Consider the following 17,217-nt stretch of genomic DNA (forward strand, 5'->3'; position numbering starts at 1 on the left):
ATCGCCCTGATCAAGAATACGTATACTTTGTGGGGTCTGCCACGCCTCCTTCTGCCTGTTACATACATTTCAACAAAACCGTTATACCCGGATTTCCCATTTTCAATGAGCTCGGAGTATAATAAACAGATTTATATTAAGCAACCGACCTCAATTATGTAAAGCTTTAATTCAAATTATTTACTAAGAAAATCCGCATACCTATATCGCTCCTCACAATATATTTTAAACCATTTCTTATTACCTGTCTTAATTAATTAATACATTTAAAATGAACAATAATTAATGTAATTAAAAATATTACAGGGAAGATGCGTCAGTTAACCATATGATGAAACACTCCATCGAGTTTATGGTAGTAAAATGGCTGGATTCAGTTGAGAACCTTGTAGGTGTGAAACCAACAGACAAAATATTTTCTACAGAAAAATACCCACTTCCTGAGGCGATATTCGCCTATTGGGAATCTCGGCAAGAAAATCTAGAGAATCTTGCACATCAATTAGGGGATATTAGAATCAAGACAATTGGCTTTGTGTTAGAAAAAATTCAATCAGTTTTCGAACACTCCTATCGAAGAATCGTGGAGCTTGTGTTGGAATCTTTAGCAGAAGCGCGGGATATAACGAAATGTTTGGCTGCTTTGGTAAGCAATTTATTTATTTTTATTTTTTTTTATATGATGAGTGATTTCCTTAATCACATGGAGTGCCCAGGCATAAGTAGTGGTATATATTTCTTTACTAATGTTGTGCAGTAATTTCTCAATCCTATCCTATATTCCATTTTAGCAGTTTTTTATACCCTGGACTCATTGAAAATGGGAATTCGGGGTATAATGTTTTTTTTTTTTTTTTTTACAAGTATGTAACAGTCAAAAGGAGGCTTGGCAGACCCCACAAAGTATATATATTCTTGATTAGGGCGATGAGCTGAGTCGATTTGGCCCTGTCCATCTGTCTGTCAGTCCGTATAGATGAATACGTCGATCTCAGAAGATATAAAAGTTAAAGACTTGAAATTTGTCAACTAGGTCCGTGTATATCACACGTATATCGTATAATTTCGGTTTTTGTTGTAATTTACCCCCTACAAGAAGTGCAGAATGATTAGAATATCAGATTGGAGGGTTCAGGGTATTTCCTAGTCGAGCAGTCTCGACTGGAGTCATCTTACTTGGTTTTCTGTTATTTGTAACCTTCATCCCCATATCCACCCCTTCTTCCTCATATTTGTAAAAGGCGTATTTCAAGTACTAGACACTTGTGCTTTGGCACATGCACGTATTTCTGATCACGATCTGAAAGTTTGGAGATAGTCCATCGACAAGGAAAGTTATTAAGCAATTCAGTTCTGTATAAGCAGAAATTCGCAAATAATTATTGAAATATCAGTTCCTCGAGGGGTTTAGGGGACATCGTTGTCGAGCAGACTCGACTAGAGCTGTCTTAATTATTAATTAAAATTTTAGCCGCCTTTCAAATCTGTCAATATTTAAAAAAATTTTTTTTTTTTTTTTTAGAAGAAAAAAATCGATAGGTTTGAGATGAATATTATGGATGATAATAGAATGGAAATCAGACCATTAATGCTAACAGTTGGACTTGTTTGGGGCCACTCTCGTTATTTTCACACTCTTGATAATATGACACTTTTTTTTAATCTTTTTCACAATTCACTAATTGAATGTGTTATTCGTACGATTGAGCCTGATTCAATGTTTCAAGGGGATGTAGAAGAGGCATATAAAAAAATAATTATGAATATACAGCATATCGAATATTATAAGTAAGTTTCGAAACCATATTAATAAAAAAATAATTTAAAAATAACTTTGTTCACAACCTTAGAACAATTTATAGAGAGTGCCGAAATTCATTAAAAAAATTCAAAATTGGTACAACATTCAATTCGCAGGATTGGACATGGCAGGCAGCAAAAATTTTTCAACGCTTAGACCTTTTTATTGACCGTCTTCACGAACTTCAAGAGTTATTTAATACTGGCCGGGACTTCATGAAATTGGATAAAATAGTTATTGGTGGTTTGAAGGGTCGACAAATTACAGCAGCTCTTGAAAAGATATTAGAGGACTATAAAAGCTATTATCGTGAATGGACCAATATACAATATAACCCCTTAGATCCAGAAATAGAAAATTCTAATTTTGAAATAGATCGCGTTAATTTTAAGAAAAAAACTGATATGTTAGAAAGAATGATTGCAACTCAGTTTCAAAAAGCACTTGAAGATTCCCATGATTTGCTGCTTGGTGGGCAAATTCTCCTTCGACCTATAATAAGGACTCACATTGATGCATTCATGCATTTTATTGTTGACGATTTTGAAAATGAAATTTTATATGTGAAGGAAGACTTTAATATTCTTAAGCAGATGTATTCCGAAAAGGGAATAGTGGTAACTAAACTTTATCTACAAAATGTTTATAAACGTTTTCAGTCTTAATACTAAATTAATAGGCTATACCGACTGATGACTGTTTTCCAAAAACTTCAGGTTCTATTGCATTACTTAATAAACTTCGCTATCGGATAACCTCTATATATAAGGATACCGATCTATATGATTACCCGTTAGTATTAACATAAAAATAAAATTATTTTTTCCTCATCTTAATGTAATATACTTGCTTGTAGGATTTTTGAAAACGAACGAGGGAAAAATGTTTTAGACCTTTATAACCGTATGCTACAGGAAGTAAATGGTTTTATTAAAAGCATACTAGCCAAATGGGTTGTTGAATGTTGGTCTGGCATTCAAGAAAGCATGGCAACTTCTCTGCTTAAGAGGGACGACGACGAAAACCTTTCCGTAAACTTTAAAGAAAATCTTAAAATAGCTCTAAAGGACATAAAAGTACTACGTCTTTTGGAATGCGACCTAACACCCAATCTATTAAAATTTTTTGGTTTAGAAGAAAACCTTTGGGTGAGTAAAATAATGTGAACATAAAAAAAGTATAATAATAATCAAAATAACAGCAAGCCCGTATTAAACTGGAACGAATCGCCGAATGGTGCAATGACATTAAAGACAGAGCACATGAAACGGAGAGAGCCCTTATTGCGGTTGAAATGGCAATGATCAATGAACAAATAAAGCCTCTAATTGAAAAAATTACGTGGGACGCATACAGTAAGTTTTATGCTTTTCCTCCTGGTATATATTAAATAATTTCGTTCATTTGCTTATGTAATAATGCTGAATATGAAAGTGTTTTAATATTCATGATGGGTCAAATTTAGGGTTGTTGAAGAAAAATAAATTCTTAATATGCAGCTTTACAATATCGATATATACAAATTTTTCGAGTTTGTTATTTTTTACCCACAATAAACTTAGAAAGCTGTAGTCGAGACTGCTAGACTATGAGATCCCCTGAACCTATGCAACTGATATTTCAATAATAATTCGCACTTCTCGCTGCTTGGAATTGCAGAACTGCAACATGTCGATTATTTTGTGAGAAAGCAAAAATGATCCAGAAGTCCTTATACCCTGAACCTATAGAAAAATGGGAAATCAGCATAAAATGGGTTTGTTAAAATGTATGCAACAGGCAGAAAGAGGCGTGGCAGACCCCACAAAGTATATATATTCTTGATCAGGGCGACAAGCCGAGTCGATTTGGCCCTGCCCGTCTGTCTCTCCTTCCGTCCGTCCATCCGTATGTATGAGCGCGTCGAATTCAGAAGATATAAGAGCTAGAGACTTGAAATTTTTTTTAAATGTCCGTACATAGAGCGCGCTTATTGACTTTATCATTAAAATTCGATAACTCATCCCGTTATTTTGTTATCGATAAAAAACCTTATCGAAAATGAGTTAAAAAATTATATCTCCAACATCTTTCAAGCTAGAGTTTCGGATTTTGTTAAAATTTACTCCGCCCCTATATCCACTCCTCACCCTCATCTTTGTAAAAGGCGTATTTCAAATACTAGAGAATGGATCTTCGGAATATACATACATTTAAACAATATGATTACGTTCTGAAAGTTTCATTAAGATCGTATGTGGTTGGTGTCTTCCACATGCCCTCGCCCGCACCAGGGGCACTCGTGGCACTCGTTTCCTCGTGACCAAAACGCTTCAAATAGATTCGAAAGCATCCATGGCCCGAGAGGATCTGCGTAAGATAGAAGTTAACCTCGCCGTGTTTGTGGTTAACCCATGGTTCGAGCTCCGGGATGAGCTTGTGCGTCCACTGCCCTTTGGCTGAGCATCGTGCAATGATGTTCTCCCTGGTAGCGTTGTGTCGCTCATGCGCGTGCGAACTCCGCTCCACGGCTTCGGCGACCAGGTACTCCAGTGGCACCATGCCCGGCTATGACAAGCGCCGCATCATCGGAGATAGTCCTGAAAGCGCAGCTGACTCTGATTGCGCTCAGTCTGTAGATCACGCAAATGTCCCGGCTGTAGCTCGGCGTTGCCATCACTCTTGACCATATTGGCGCAGCATAGAGGATGACAGACCTAATGACGCTCATTAGAAGCATAATTTTTTATAGAGCTCTACAAGAATCAGCTGCCTTTTTATGCACATATTCTAAGTGCTCGCGATGCTGACGCTGCCTATCCTTATATTGGCAGTCTCCACTTTCTTGCGAGTGCTTACTAGGACGACTTCCGCCTTGTGCGCCGCAAGCTCGAGCTCAGCTCCTGTCAACCAGCTTGGTATGCGATTGATACTTTCGCTGCACATATCCTCTGTATCTTTAAGTTCCTTGCCTATTGCGACGACAGCCACATCATCAGCAAAGCCAATAGTGTGCGCACCTGCTGGTAGTTCCGAGCGCAGTACGCCGTCGTACATGATATTCCATAGGAGAGGCCCCAGCACTGAGCCTTATTGTACTCCAGCTGACACTGTATGAGTTTGGGAACCCTCACTCGTGTTGTATACCAGTGTTCTTCCTCTGAAGTACCTCTTTATTATCTCTTTTAGATATTTAGGAGTATTATATTGTGACAGCGCATTCAGTATCATATCCCAACTAGCTGTGTTAAAGACGCTCTAACATCCAGGGTCGCGATGATGCAGTATTGCTTCGTCACGTGCCTTTATCTGGTGCCTTGGATGGCGGAAGTTGCCAGGCCAACAACTTTTTCTAGAGCATCTGTTGTTGACCGGGCCTTCCGGAATCCAAATTGAGTTGGTGATAGGCCTCCGGCGCTAGTCTAAAGCAGATCAATTTCTCAAACACCTTTCCCATGGTGTCTAAGAGGCAGATCGGTCTGTATGAAGATGGCTCGTCTGGTGGTTTGCCTGCCTTGGGAAGCCATACCAGGTTCTGGGTCTTCCATTTTGTAGGGCACGTCTCTTGTAGTAAGCATTCGTTGTATAGTTCAGGAGACGTTCCCTAAACCCAGACGTTGGCTAGCAAACCACCAGATGAGCCATAGTCGTATAGATGAATCTGTCTCCTAGACACCATGGGAAAGGTTTGCTCTAGACTGGAGACTTCTATTATACTTTGTGGGGTCTGCCACGCCACTTTCTGCCTGTTGCATACATTTCAACAAAACCATTTTATGCTGATTTCCCATTGTTGTAGTGATGGCGTCGCCGATAAGTAAAAAGACCGGATTGTAATTTCCTCGTCTTTATTTCTTAGATTAAAGCTTTGTTGCTCGTATAGGAATAGTAAAGATATACATATATGTCTTGTCAATACCAGGAGAGGCAAGTGTCGCTCGAGGGGGGACGAGGTACTCCGCGGGGCGGCGAGTACAGCGAACCAGTAGGAGAACTGGGTTATGTTATTAACAGAGTGCTGTTAATAACATAACGTGTGTTGCGGGAGGAGCAATTCTTCTTAATGCAACGAGGATGAGGATCGAGTTGGAATGATGGGCCTGAATGAAGGATATCATTCAGGCTCTCATTGAAACCGACCCTCACTTTTGTATTGGTGTTGTCGGGAACTCGGGATGGAAGAGTTGCCGGAATCTCAAGTTTTGTCTCACCCGGAACGGATACTTGAGTTGTGAACGAGGAGACCATTTCCGGTGAAGTTCGTGAAAGTGGGCCAGTCAGTACCCAACCGAAAACAGTCTCTAGACCGAGAAGAGGTCCACAGATATTCGGATGGTAACCTCCCTGAATAATAGTCGGAAGGATATCCGCACCTAGAAGGACATCAATTTCTGAACTCTTGTAGAGCTCGGGATCAGCTAGCTGAATATTCGGCAGCTGGTTCAATAAGAGTTGCGGAATTTGAGATGAAGGGAGTTTGCCGGCAAGTTTTGGAAGGACGAGAGCAGCAGCTTCGATTCGTAGTCTCGGCTTCGAAGGAGAGCCAATGTCAAAGCTGCATAGCTTTTGTGCATGATCTGTAACTGCTTGATTCAAGCTGGAAACTTGAGTCTGCATGGATTTGAAGGGCAACTTGATTTTCCGGAATAGTCGCTCAGAAATGAAAGTTGCTTCGGATCCTGAGTCGACTAAAGCACGGGCGGGATAGATTGCTCCGGAATGGCATATGTTATTCACCGCCGTGCCGAGGAGGACACCTCGCGTGCTGGCAGCCAGATACGTTTGGACGTTGGACATAACTTGCGTACGAATTGGGGCTATAGCTGTTGCGGATGCAGCAGCAGACCGAGGAATATTGTCCTTATGGAGTAGGGTGTTATGTCGACCATTACACTTGAAACAGTTGTGCGTACTGGTACACTCTCGTAACTGGTGACCCTTAGCGAAGCAGTTCAGGCAAAACCTCTTTGCTTTGATGTATGCCTCTCGTTCGTGGATAGACAGCAAGAGAAACCGAGGGCAAAATCGAATAGGATGGTTCTGTTCTGAACACAGATCGCACAGATTCACTTGCGTTGTGAAGGAGTTGATTAGTTTGGGAGGGGCAGAGCTCGTGCATCTCGGAACTGAGATTGTAGCTACTGGTGCAGAACGATCACCTTCCATAGCCTCGAGAGCAAGAGCACGCTCGCTGAGAAAGTGACTAACGTCCTGCCAGGCTGGAATTTGTGTTTTTTGTGTCAGTGAATGCTCCCAGAGGGATCAAGTGTGATCTGGCAATTTAGATGTGCACACGAACACAAGGATACAGTCCCAATTCTCCGTAGAGATTTGAGCATGCTCGATTGCAGTGACGCATCTATGAATGGTGCCATGCCACTCTCTGAGAGCCGAGCCTGATTCCTTGGTGACTTTGGAGAGGTTGAGCAGGATTTTAAGCTGGCTGTTGACTAACAGCCGCTTATTCTCGAACCGATCACACAAGGAGCCCCAAGCCGCTGCAAAGCCGTCGTTTGTGAGAGGATACTCTGCGACTAAGGCATTTGCATCGCCAATAGCAGTAAAAAGGTCGCGGAATGTTGGCCAGCGCAAGTAGTCGCCGCGGAACACTTCCGTATCAACGGGTGGAAGGCGACAGCCTCCAGATGAGGAAAAAGTAACGGACATAAGAGCGGGCGGTGTACACCGCTCATACACTGTGTAGCAGTTGTCGAATTTGGCCTCCATGGCTTCAACTTCGCCACTGCTCGCCCCTTGGTTCAACGCTCTGGCACATACCTTATATTGCTGCTCAGCATCATCCCACAAGGCCCTGACCCGCTCTCGGCGGATCTCGAAGGCCCGGAGTAGAGCCGCCTGGGTGGCATTAGAGTCCCCTGGACCGTCAATGCGGGCTTCGAACTTAATAAGCCTATCCGCAGCCGCGATGAACTCGGACAGAGACATATTTAATGGATTTGCGGGCTTCGGACTGGACCGGGTTATGACCGGACTGCGCTTGAAAGTGCTGGTGGTCTGTGGTTTCCCGGACGGAATGGGAGATGCGGAGGCACTGCGTTTAATCAAACGCGAAGCGGGTACCTTAAGTTGCGCTCGACCCGAACGATCAGACATGGAAGCTAACTAGGAATTAGCTGGCGGAAATTTCTGATACAGACAGTTGACAAAAACAAGTTGTCAACTGAATTTTGTAGAACAAATTGAAAAAGAAAATGTCTTGTTAAGCAAATAAACGAAAAATGGAAAAATTTAATAAATTTAATTAGGATAAATTAAACAATTAAATTAATTTATTAAGCTGGGGATATTTCCTTTTAACAATAAAAGAAAAAAAAAAGACTAAAAATCTATTTTCTATTTATTTTGCAATAGTTTTTAAATTACGATGAATTCTGATCGTGCAAAACTATCGTCACGAAATTGTGGCGGCCGGTGATAATTATCGGAAAAGTTATTGATACTAGTTACGATCTCAGCTGTTTGGACACAAAGCAAAACAACCAATTTAGCAATTTAAGTTTATTAATTATTTAAATGTGCCGTGCATATGTTGTGGAACCTTTTATTGTGAATTTATATGTATGTTAATTGTGTTGCTGGGCTGTTTAGAAGTACGCGAGTGGAAATCAAATAAATCCAAGGCTGCTCATATGTGCAGACATGTATGTACATATGTACATATGTATGAGCGGACACACAATTAGCAAATATATAAATAAAACTGTTGTGGAATAATCTCGAAAAACTCATCATCATCATCAAGTAAGCATTTGACCTAATTGTCTCTAGAATAAGAAACCGAAAATATGAAGCCAATCCGATAAATTGTCTCAAGGCCAAAACCGACTTATACCACTGACCAGAGAACACATAGACTAGACATGTAGAACAAATTTTTCTACAGCTCGAAACTGTTAAGTTGAGCGACCGCTATACTTCGTATTTGCTCGGCTCGGTCGCTGGAGGTTCGAGCAATGAAAATACTGCATGACAAAAACAGTGCGCTGTGAGCGCTCAACCGAAATGGTCCCAATTCCGTATGAAGCACAGCTATGAGCCATTTTTTCTACTCTTTCTCTCTCTCAGTCCCTCTCTCTCGCTCTCTGTGGTCGCTGAAATCATCACTCTTAGCCGCGCACAGAAATTGAAATTTTTGTTCGAGACGATCCCAGCTCTTTCCTTTTAAGTGAAGGGTATACCGAAATTTGTAAAGCGCTTGCCACGTTCATACAAAATGCTAGCTTTTTCATAATTATTTCTAAAAAGGGTATGAAAGTGTTGATGCTCATAATGAAAATGTTTTCGCGATGAGCATGCACATACACAGTCTTCGTTGCTACATGTATTATGAGCATTTGTATGCCTGTGTGCGAAGCTCTTGCTGCCTGTAGCAATTTTAAAGCCCAGCATTTGCATTTGGTCGATCATGAGAAGTGCTCACATACATACATACATATGTATATATGTACATTTGATTGTGTGTACGCATGCGATGCGATGGATTAGCACTTGTAGAAGCATTTGTTTGCCTATTTGTCTTTACATGTGCGTGTGTGTATGTGCATGTGTGTATGCATGGGACATGAACATTGGCGTGTGCCTACCTCAACTTAGAATTGTCTGAATGATTTTGGGTTCGAAATGAAGAGGCGCGCTTATACATACATATGTATGTATGTTTTATGTAAGTAGCTGATTAACTAAAGTGACAAGTGCATATGCCAATTCTTTGTGGCACTGTGACCGGCGAATAACTCATACTGTATGTGTATGTGTGTAGTATAGTTACTGGCGGGTAACTCGCGCTTATATTTAAGCACCTGGATTTAATTTTAATGATCGTGGGTTGGCTATCAGAAGGAATTAAAAAAAAAGTTTAGTACCTTATTAAGCTCAGTATACGAAATGGGATGCGATTTTCGATCCCTTGTACCTGTTCATATATTTACATACATATACAGGTGCATGACAATAAAAAAAAATTCTAAAAAGAATTGGCATATGCACTTGTCACTTTAGTTAATCAGCTACGTACATGATGATATTCACTGTAGCGCACCATGCTGCTGCGTCGGCGCCAGCAACTTCTGCGTTGAATTTTGGCAACACTATTGTCTTATTATTTGTGGTTTCAGCTGCCTTTGATTGCAATGCTTTACAAGCTCGATTAAATTTTTATTTTGTTGCTCAATTAATATTCGTAGTGGCTCATTCAGAGTGGTAGATAGTGAGCCGAATCCCACTTCTGATGTCGAAGCACTAGTATTCTTGTTGAAGCACTAGTATTCTCTTGCTTAATTTCCATTGTGCAGCGAGTTTCGGCGGCGGACAAGTTCCAAACGTAACTGACCAGTCACAACACACCAAACGGCTGATGCAATATTCTTATGAAATTACAATAGTCGCGAAATAGCAAACAACTCTTATTTCACATACTGACCACCAAATACTCTCAATAATTTCACTATGCAAGTTGCGCTCATGTGTGACCAAAACAACCACCATACTCTGTCATAGAGCATTCTTTGTTCAAGGGCAACGAACAGACAGGCTCGACTCACACACGCACAAGTTCGAAGGCACGCATAAAGGAAAATAGAAGCACCATTACAGTGCGCGTCAACATATTAGTACAACTTGATCTTCGACATATATATATCCAGTCTGGTAACAAGTCGAACATTCTGTTCGCATTAACATGTTGTGCGACGTCGTAGACTCAGGGCATATGAGTAGCCACGTAAGCAACATGGTGTGAGGTTTGCACAAACTTGTGTATTCAAACTTGTCGGTCAAGCCAAGTTGTCAGTGCGACTGATTGGACGACATACGACTGTTGCACAGACATGCAAATAATACACATACACCAACAACAAAAACACAAATCCAGGCATGGCAACAATCCGAGCATTCGGTTCGTGTTGGCTTGTTGAGTGACGTCGTAGTCTCAGGTAGAGGTGGGCAAATTTTTTGCACCCGGCCCGATCCGCCCACGGTCAGAAGTTCAAAATTTTATCCGTACCCGAAAGCAAAAATAATTGTCATACCCGCGACCAACCCGCCCGCCCGAAACAATTACAACAAATTTAATTCTCAAACATTACAATTTTTTTTTTCTCAAAAATAACAATTTTATTCTTAAAAATTACAATATTATTTACAGAAATATTATATGTTTTTATATAAGAAAAGGAGCATATCAAGATTTGCGCTTGATAGCCTTGTTCGCCTTTCATTTAAAATTTTTCCAGAAGAGGAGAACACTCGCTCGCTTGTTGCAGAGCTTACCGGAATACATAAAATATTTTTGGCCACCACTTGCAACAATTTAAGGCTCGTTGCCTCCTGCCAAAAATTTAAGATTGACAAGTTTGAATTATAGCGTGTGGCATAATATTTATCAATTTCTAAGTCAATTGCATTTTTGTCAGGTTCGTCAATTTTTCTTTTTTTGGTTGATTTTTGTCCAAAAACTCTTGAAATTCATGATTCAAATTTGGCGGAGAGTTTTCAATTTTCGCGTCCTCAACTGAATCATTTTGCATATCATAAATTTCTGACATCATGCATTTAACGGTTTCTAAGACATTTTTTTTTTTCAGCTGGCAAAAAACCTAATTCTTTGAATGGGGGATTTAAAAATAATCCAACCAAATGAACGGAAGTTGGCTGAAAACGCTTCTCTAAAGAGTTCAAGGTCTTTTCTTTTACATGTTCCATAACATTGGAGTCATACATTTCAATTTTACAATTTTTTTTTTTAGTTTCTCGTACCATATAATATCTTGTTTTAGTGATTTGCTCAGTTTTTTGTTAAGCTCTGAATGCTTAAAATATTTAACAAGATTTTTTGATTTTTCCAATAAGGTCTTAATTTCTTCAACGGGATTCTTTTCTAAAACGTCGTCCATGACTAAGTTCAAGTTATGACAGGCGCAAGAAAGTCTCTTATAAGTGTTGAAGGCGGCAACCACGTTGGCTCCATTGTCAGTAACAGTAACACTACTCCTTAAACTACTTTCTAAATTATACTCAAGCAATATATACTTCACTTGCTCTAAAATGTTACCGCCAGTTTTTTTATACCCTGAACCCATTGAAAATGGGAAATCAGGGTATAATGGTTTTGTTAAAAGTATGTAACAGGCAGAAGGAGGCGTGGCAGACCCCACAAAGTATATATATTCTTGATCAGGACGACAAGCTGAGTCGATTTGGCCCTGTCCGTCTGTCTGCCCGTCCGTCCGTCCGTCCGTCCGTCCGTCCGTATGTATGAACGCGTCGATTTCAGAAGATATAAGAGCTAGAGACTTCAACTTTTTTTTTAAAATGTCCGTATATATCACGCGCAGATCGAGTTTATCACTAAAAAACGATAACTCATTCCGATATTTTTTTATCGATAAAAAACCTTATCGAAGATTACTTAAATAATTATATCTCCTACATCTTTCAAGCTAGAGTCTCCAAATTTAAAACGTATATAAAGGTGTATTTTATACAATTTCGGTTTTTGTTAAAATTTACCCCCCACACCTAAATCCACCCCCTCACCCTCATCTTTGTAAAAGTCGTATATCAAATACTAGAGACTTGTGCTTCGGTATACACATACATTTTAACATTATGATTACGTTCTGAAAGTTTCATTACGATCGTACGTCTAGAAATTAAATTATTCAACAAATAAGTTTTCATTATATTGCCAACACTGCAGCGCAACCCAAGCGCAATCGCCTGTATATGTGAGTGTGTGTATGCGTGTGTGTGTGCGTGTATTTGTATGTATGCGTGTGTGTGTGTGTGCGTGTGTGTTTGCTAATTATTTTTGAAATATCAGTTGCTTGTAGGGTTCAGGGGATCTCGTAGTCGAGCAGTCTCGACTAGCGCTTTCTTACTTGTTTCTTCTAGAAATTCTTTTAAACAAAAGGACTCATCAATATAATGTGCACTTAAGCAAAGAAAGCTTCTCTGGGTAAACTGGTTGGTCCACATGTCGGTAGTGAATGCCATGTGTTTGTTTGACAAGTCAGTAGTGAGCAGATCCTTTATTCGATTGTATTCTGCAACCATAACATTTCCTGTTAACTTTTTTCGGGACAGAATCAGATCATGGGAGTCGCGCGTTCCGTACTGGGCGCCTATGTTCAATATAGCTTGAACATAATTACGAAAACCAGTTCCTATAAATTTAGCAAATATTAACATTGATGAATATAAAAAAAAAAAATTATCTTTTACCTACCCTCAGTTACGTTTAATGGCAACAAGTCTTTGGCTACAAAAGCTAATTGTTTTTTAGCTAAATCATCAAGAACATTCTTCGGAACAGCCTTCGATGCAAAGTTTAACAATGGTTGATTGGGTGGAGGCATGAAAGCGCATTTGTGCCGAGCAAGTGTTGTGGTGCCATTTTTGACGCTAAAAGCCAAAACAAGCTTGCATTTGCAGCAGCACACAAAATCAAGAGGCTTTCCATCGAATTCCACAATCTTGAAAGTTTTCCAAACATAACTCCTTCCAGAAGAATTTTCTATCAATTTGTACATATTGTGATTATCACACTCATTATTATTAGCGTTAATTTTCTTGTACAATGCTTATTATGCTTTTAATCGTAATGACAATTTTATAGAGATCGTCGATACAAAAATTAATCGTATGTGTACACGAAATCAGGTATAGCAAATATTTAAATATTTAACGGAATATTACGTTGCTACATTTTCTAAACAGCGAACCAATCTTATTGATTTTGTTGTCAAAATGCTGGAATAAAATTAAGATTTGTATTTCCGTCAGCGGACAGTTTTATCACTGACCAGAGAACACATAGACTAGACATGTAGAACAAATTTTTCTACACCTCGACACTGTTAAGTTGAGGGACCACTATTCTTCGTATTTGCTCGTCTCGGTCGCTGGAGGTTCAAGCAGTGAAAATGCTGCACGTCAAAAACAGTGCGCTATGAGCGCTCAACCGAAATGGTCCCAATGCCGTATGAAGCACAGCTATGTGCCATTTGTCCTACTCTCTCTCTCGCTCTCTATGGTCGCTGAAATCATCACTCTCAGCCGCGAACAAAAATTTCAATTTTTGTTCGCGACGATCCCAGCTCTTTCCGTTTGTGTGAAGGGTATATTGAAATTTGTAAAGCGTTTGCCACGTTCATACAAAATGCTAGCTTTTTCATGATAATTTCTAAAAAGGGTATGAAAGCTCATAATGAAAATATTTCCGCGATGAGCATGCACACACACACTCTCCCTTGCTACATGTACTATGAGCATTGGTATGCCTGTGTGCGAAGCTCTTGCTGCCTGTAGCAATTTTAAGACCCCGCATTTGCATTTGGTTGATCTTGTGAAATGCTCACATACATACATACATATGTATATATGTACATTTGATTGTGTGTACGCATGCGATGCGATGGTCACAATTATGGAATAGCACTTGAAGAAGCATTTGTTTGCCTATTTGCCATTACATGTGCGTGTGTGTATGTGCATGTGTGTATGCATGGGACTTGAACATTGGCGTGCATGTGTGTATGCATGGGACGTGAACTTTGGCGTGCATGTGTGTATGCATGGGACGTGAACTTTGGCTGCCTACCTCAACTAAGAATTGTCTGAATGATTTTGGGTTCGAAATGAAGAGGCGCGCTTATACATACATATGTATGTATGTATTTATGTAAGTAGCTGATTAACTAAAGTGACAAGTGCATATGCCAATTCTTTTTAGAATTTTTTTTTTATTGTCATGCACCTGTATATGTACATATGTAAATATATGAACAGGTACAAGGGATCGAAAATCGCATCCCATTTCGTATACTGAGCTTAATAAGGTTCTAAACTTTTTTTTTAATTCCTTCTGATAGCCAACCCACGATCATTAAAATTAAATCCAGGTGCTTAAATATAAGCGCGAGTTACCCGCCAGTAACTATACTACACACATACACATACAGTATGAGTTATTCGCCGGTCGCAGTGCCACAAAGAATTGGCAAGCGCACACAAAATTATCGATGTCGAAAGCAACCCTGTTTTTGCAGGCAAGTACAGAGCACCTGCAAATTACACATCGGATTTAAGCAGTCTAACCCGCAACCGCCCACACCCAGCCCGAAATTAGATTTTTCAGCCCATACCCACGGGTAACCGCGGGTGCCCACGGGTACCCGATAAAAACCCGGCCCGTGCCCACCTCTAGTTAGTTGGACAGCACAAGGAGCACAGGGTTTTGGTGGGATTGTTGGGCCTGAATGAAGAATATCATTCAGGCAGTTATTAAACCGACCCTCACTTCGTAGTGGTGCTGTCGGGAACTCGGAATGGAAGAGTTATAGAAGATGACAATTTAGTCGGAATCACAAGTTTCGTCTCATTCGGAACGGAGACTTGAGTTGTAAGGAGGAGACCATTTCCGGTGAAGTTCATGAAAGTGGGCCACGCCCCCAGTGGGCGTAGACATAAAAATTTTTTCATCAGTAATTATAGAATTATAGCATTAGCTCACGTGCGAAATTTCAACGTTCTAGCTTTAGAACTCTAGATCATATGTATATCACGCGCATATCAAGTTTATCACTAAAAATCTATAACTACTCCCAATATTTTATTATCGAAAGCTAGTTATTTGATTATATCTACTATACCTTTAGAGCTAGAGCTTCCAAATTTTAAATGTAGATTTATGCGTATTTTATATAATTTCGTTTTTTGTTAAAATTTACCCCCACCCCTAAATCCACCTCCTTAAGTAGTAGACACTTATGCTTTGGAATGTACACTTATTTGAACAATATGATCAAGTTATTAAAGTTTCATTAAGTTTGGACGTCTAGAAATTAAATTATTCAACAAATAAATTCGATTAATATTGCCCACACTACAGCGCAGCCCAAGCGGAGTCGCTGTTTACTGCGCAGAGCGGGGAAGGTAGTGATTAACGATTTAACAATTGCATGCATTTTATCACGTTCATCAACATGTTCCTCCATCCACAAGTAATGCTAGAAAGCCAACCCTGTTTATGTATGCGTTTGTATTCCTGTGTGTGTGCATGTGCGAATAATCATTGAAATATCAGTTGCTCGTAGGGTTTAGGGGATCTCGTAGTCAAGCAAACTCACTTGTCTAATTTGCTCAAATACGAGCTTGAGCATGACGTAAAGCTTTGCCTTTTTACTTACGTTTACTTTTACGGAAACATTTTATTTTTTTAGATCAAAAGTTTATAGTCAAGATATTCAAATTGGTTAAATACTTACATGATCGTCTTGTTGCTGCTCAAGAAAATCTTTTGGTCATAAAGGAAAGTATTAAATCCTGGGGAAAGATTCCGCTTTTTCAGCGAAAAGATTTAAATGCACAGTTAATGCTTCATACAGATCCACGTGACGAAATTTTAATGGAGCGTGCTGAGAAAGCAGCTACTACACAGAGGCTTATAGACCTTCTTATGTACGTTAACTTAAAGTTATTTTTTGATATTCCACGGCGGTATACGCTTCCTTCTGAAGAAGGAGGTGAAGAAGAAGCAGACGCTGATGATATTTGGCCTCCAGTCTTAAGTCTTTCAGCCATATCAAAAGTAACAAAGATAAAAAAGAAACAAAAAATAGAAAAAACTGAAGATAGGGAAGAGGAAGAAAGGTCTATAAGCGAGGAAGAAACTATAACACCATTTCATAGATATGAGTTGCTTAAAGGTATTAGTGAAGAAGAGCGAAAACTCTTCAGAGAGTATGAGAAGTACGTGGATAGTATTATTGCTCAGTGTCTTTTGGATAGTGTTATAACAAGCATTACTTATTTGCGATTGGAAGTTGAAAACCGATATGAAAATAATGCCCCAATATTCGAAATTTTCATGGAATTACAAGAACCGATTGTTGTTTATTTTCTTAATCTTGATCCAAATTCCAAAACAGGATTTGTATTTTTTGCCGAGAATTTGTTGGATGATATTTATGAAACAATGAATCTTTTATATCGAGTGGCACAAGATCCCCCTGAAATCGCTGATGACAACATTATTCGATTTATGGGTAAGTCTAAAATTATTAACTGTTTTGATAATGTTATGCTATTAACAGCACTCTGTTAATAACATTGCCCCAGTTCTCTTACTGGCTCGCGGGGTACTGCTTCTCACACCCGCCGACACACTCGTCACTTGCCTCTCCTGGCATATACATAAATAAAGACTAGGAAAATACAACCTGATCTTTTGTATTTATTGAAGTCGCCACCACTTCAACATTTGATCCTTCGAGCCGGATATTATCCACATCCACATCATTCCATCGGCCGTCGAGATAAGTACCCCATATTTACGTAAAATAGTACATACATACATATACTGGCACTTATACACCATATTCTCTTGTGTATGTATGTATGTATATATGTACTAATTT

At 39.5% G+C, this 17,217-nt stretch overlaps 1 protein-coding gene and 1 long non-coding RNA gene across 2 annotated transcripts; one reads left to right on the forward strand and one right to left on the reverse strand.

Moving 5' to 3' along the window:
• Nucleotides 1–312: 312 nt before the first annotated feature.
• On the forward strand, nucleotides 313–16,904 carry LOC108658249 (dynein beta chain, ciliary-like). Its single transcript, XM_089265195.1, has 7 exons — nucleotides 313–646; nucleotides 1,523–1,788; nucleotides 1,851–2,418; nucleotides 2,481–2,593; nucleotides 2,658–2,949; nucleotides 3,003–3,156; nucleotides 16,021–16,904. The coding sequence occupies exons 1-7, from the start codon at nucleotides 329–331 to the stop codon at nucleotides 16,902–16,904; spliced, it is 2,595 nt and encodes an 864-aa protein (XP_089121321.1). The 5' UTR covers nucleotides 313–328.
• LOC149090473 (uncharacterized) lies at nucleotides 12,797–13,337 on the reverse strand. The gene is made up of 2 exons (XR_016197600.1): nucleotides 13,026–13,337; nucleotides 12,797–12,963 (listed from the first exon to the last, which is right to left on the reverse strand). It is a non-coding gene; the product is annotated as an uncharacterized LOC149090473 (long non-coding RNA).
• Nucleotides 16,905–17,217: the final 313 nt, after the last annotated feature.

The sequence above is a fragment of the Drosophila navojoa genome, unplaced genomic scaffold (assembly GCF_054131105.1).
Source record: "Drosophila navojoa isolate 15081-1374.11 unplaced genomic scaffold, UAZ_NAV_1.0 NAV_Backbone_155, whole genome shotgun sequence".
Classification (NCBI taxonomy): domain Eukaryota; kingdom Metazoa; phylum Arthropoda; class Insecta; order Diptera; family Drosophilidae; genus Drosophila; species Drosophila navojoa.

Bases quoted from the DNA above. Each gene is read 5' to 3' on its own strand.
- LOC108658249 (XM_089265195.1), top strand. From the start codon at position 329: ATGATGAAACACTCCATCGAGTTTATGGTAGTAAAATGGCTGGATTCA. The intron at 1,789-1,850 runs GTAAGTTTCGAA...TCACAACCTTAG, and splicing joins CAGCATATCGAATATTATAA to AACAATTTATAGAGAGTGCC. The intron at 2,594-2,657 runs GTTAGTATTAAC...ACTTGCTTGTAG, and splicing joins ACCGATCTATATGATTACCC to GATTTTTGAAAACGAACGAG.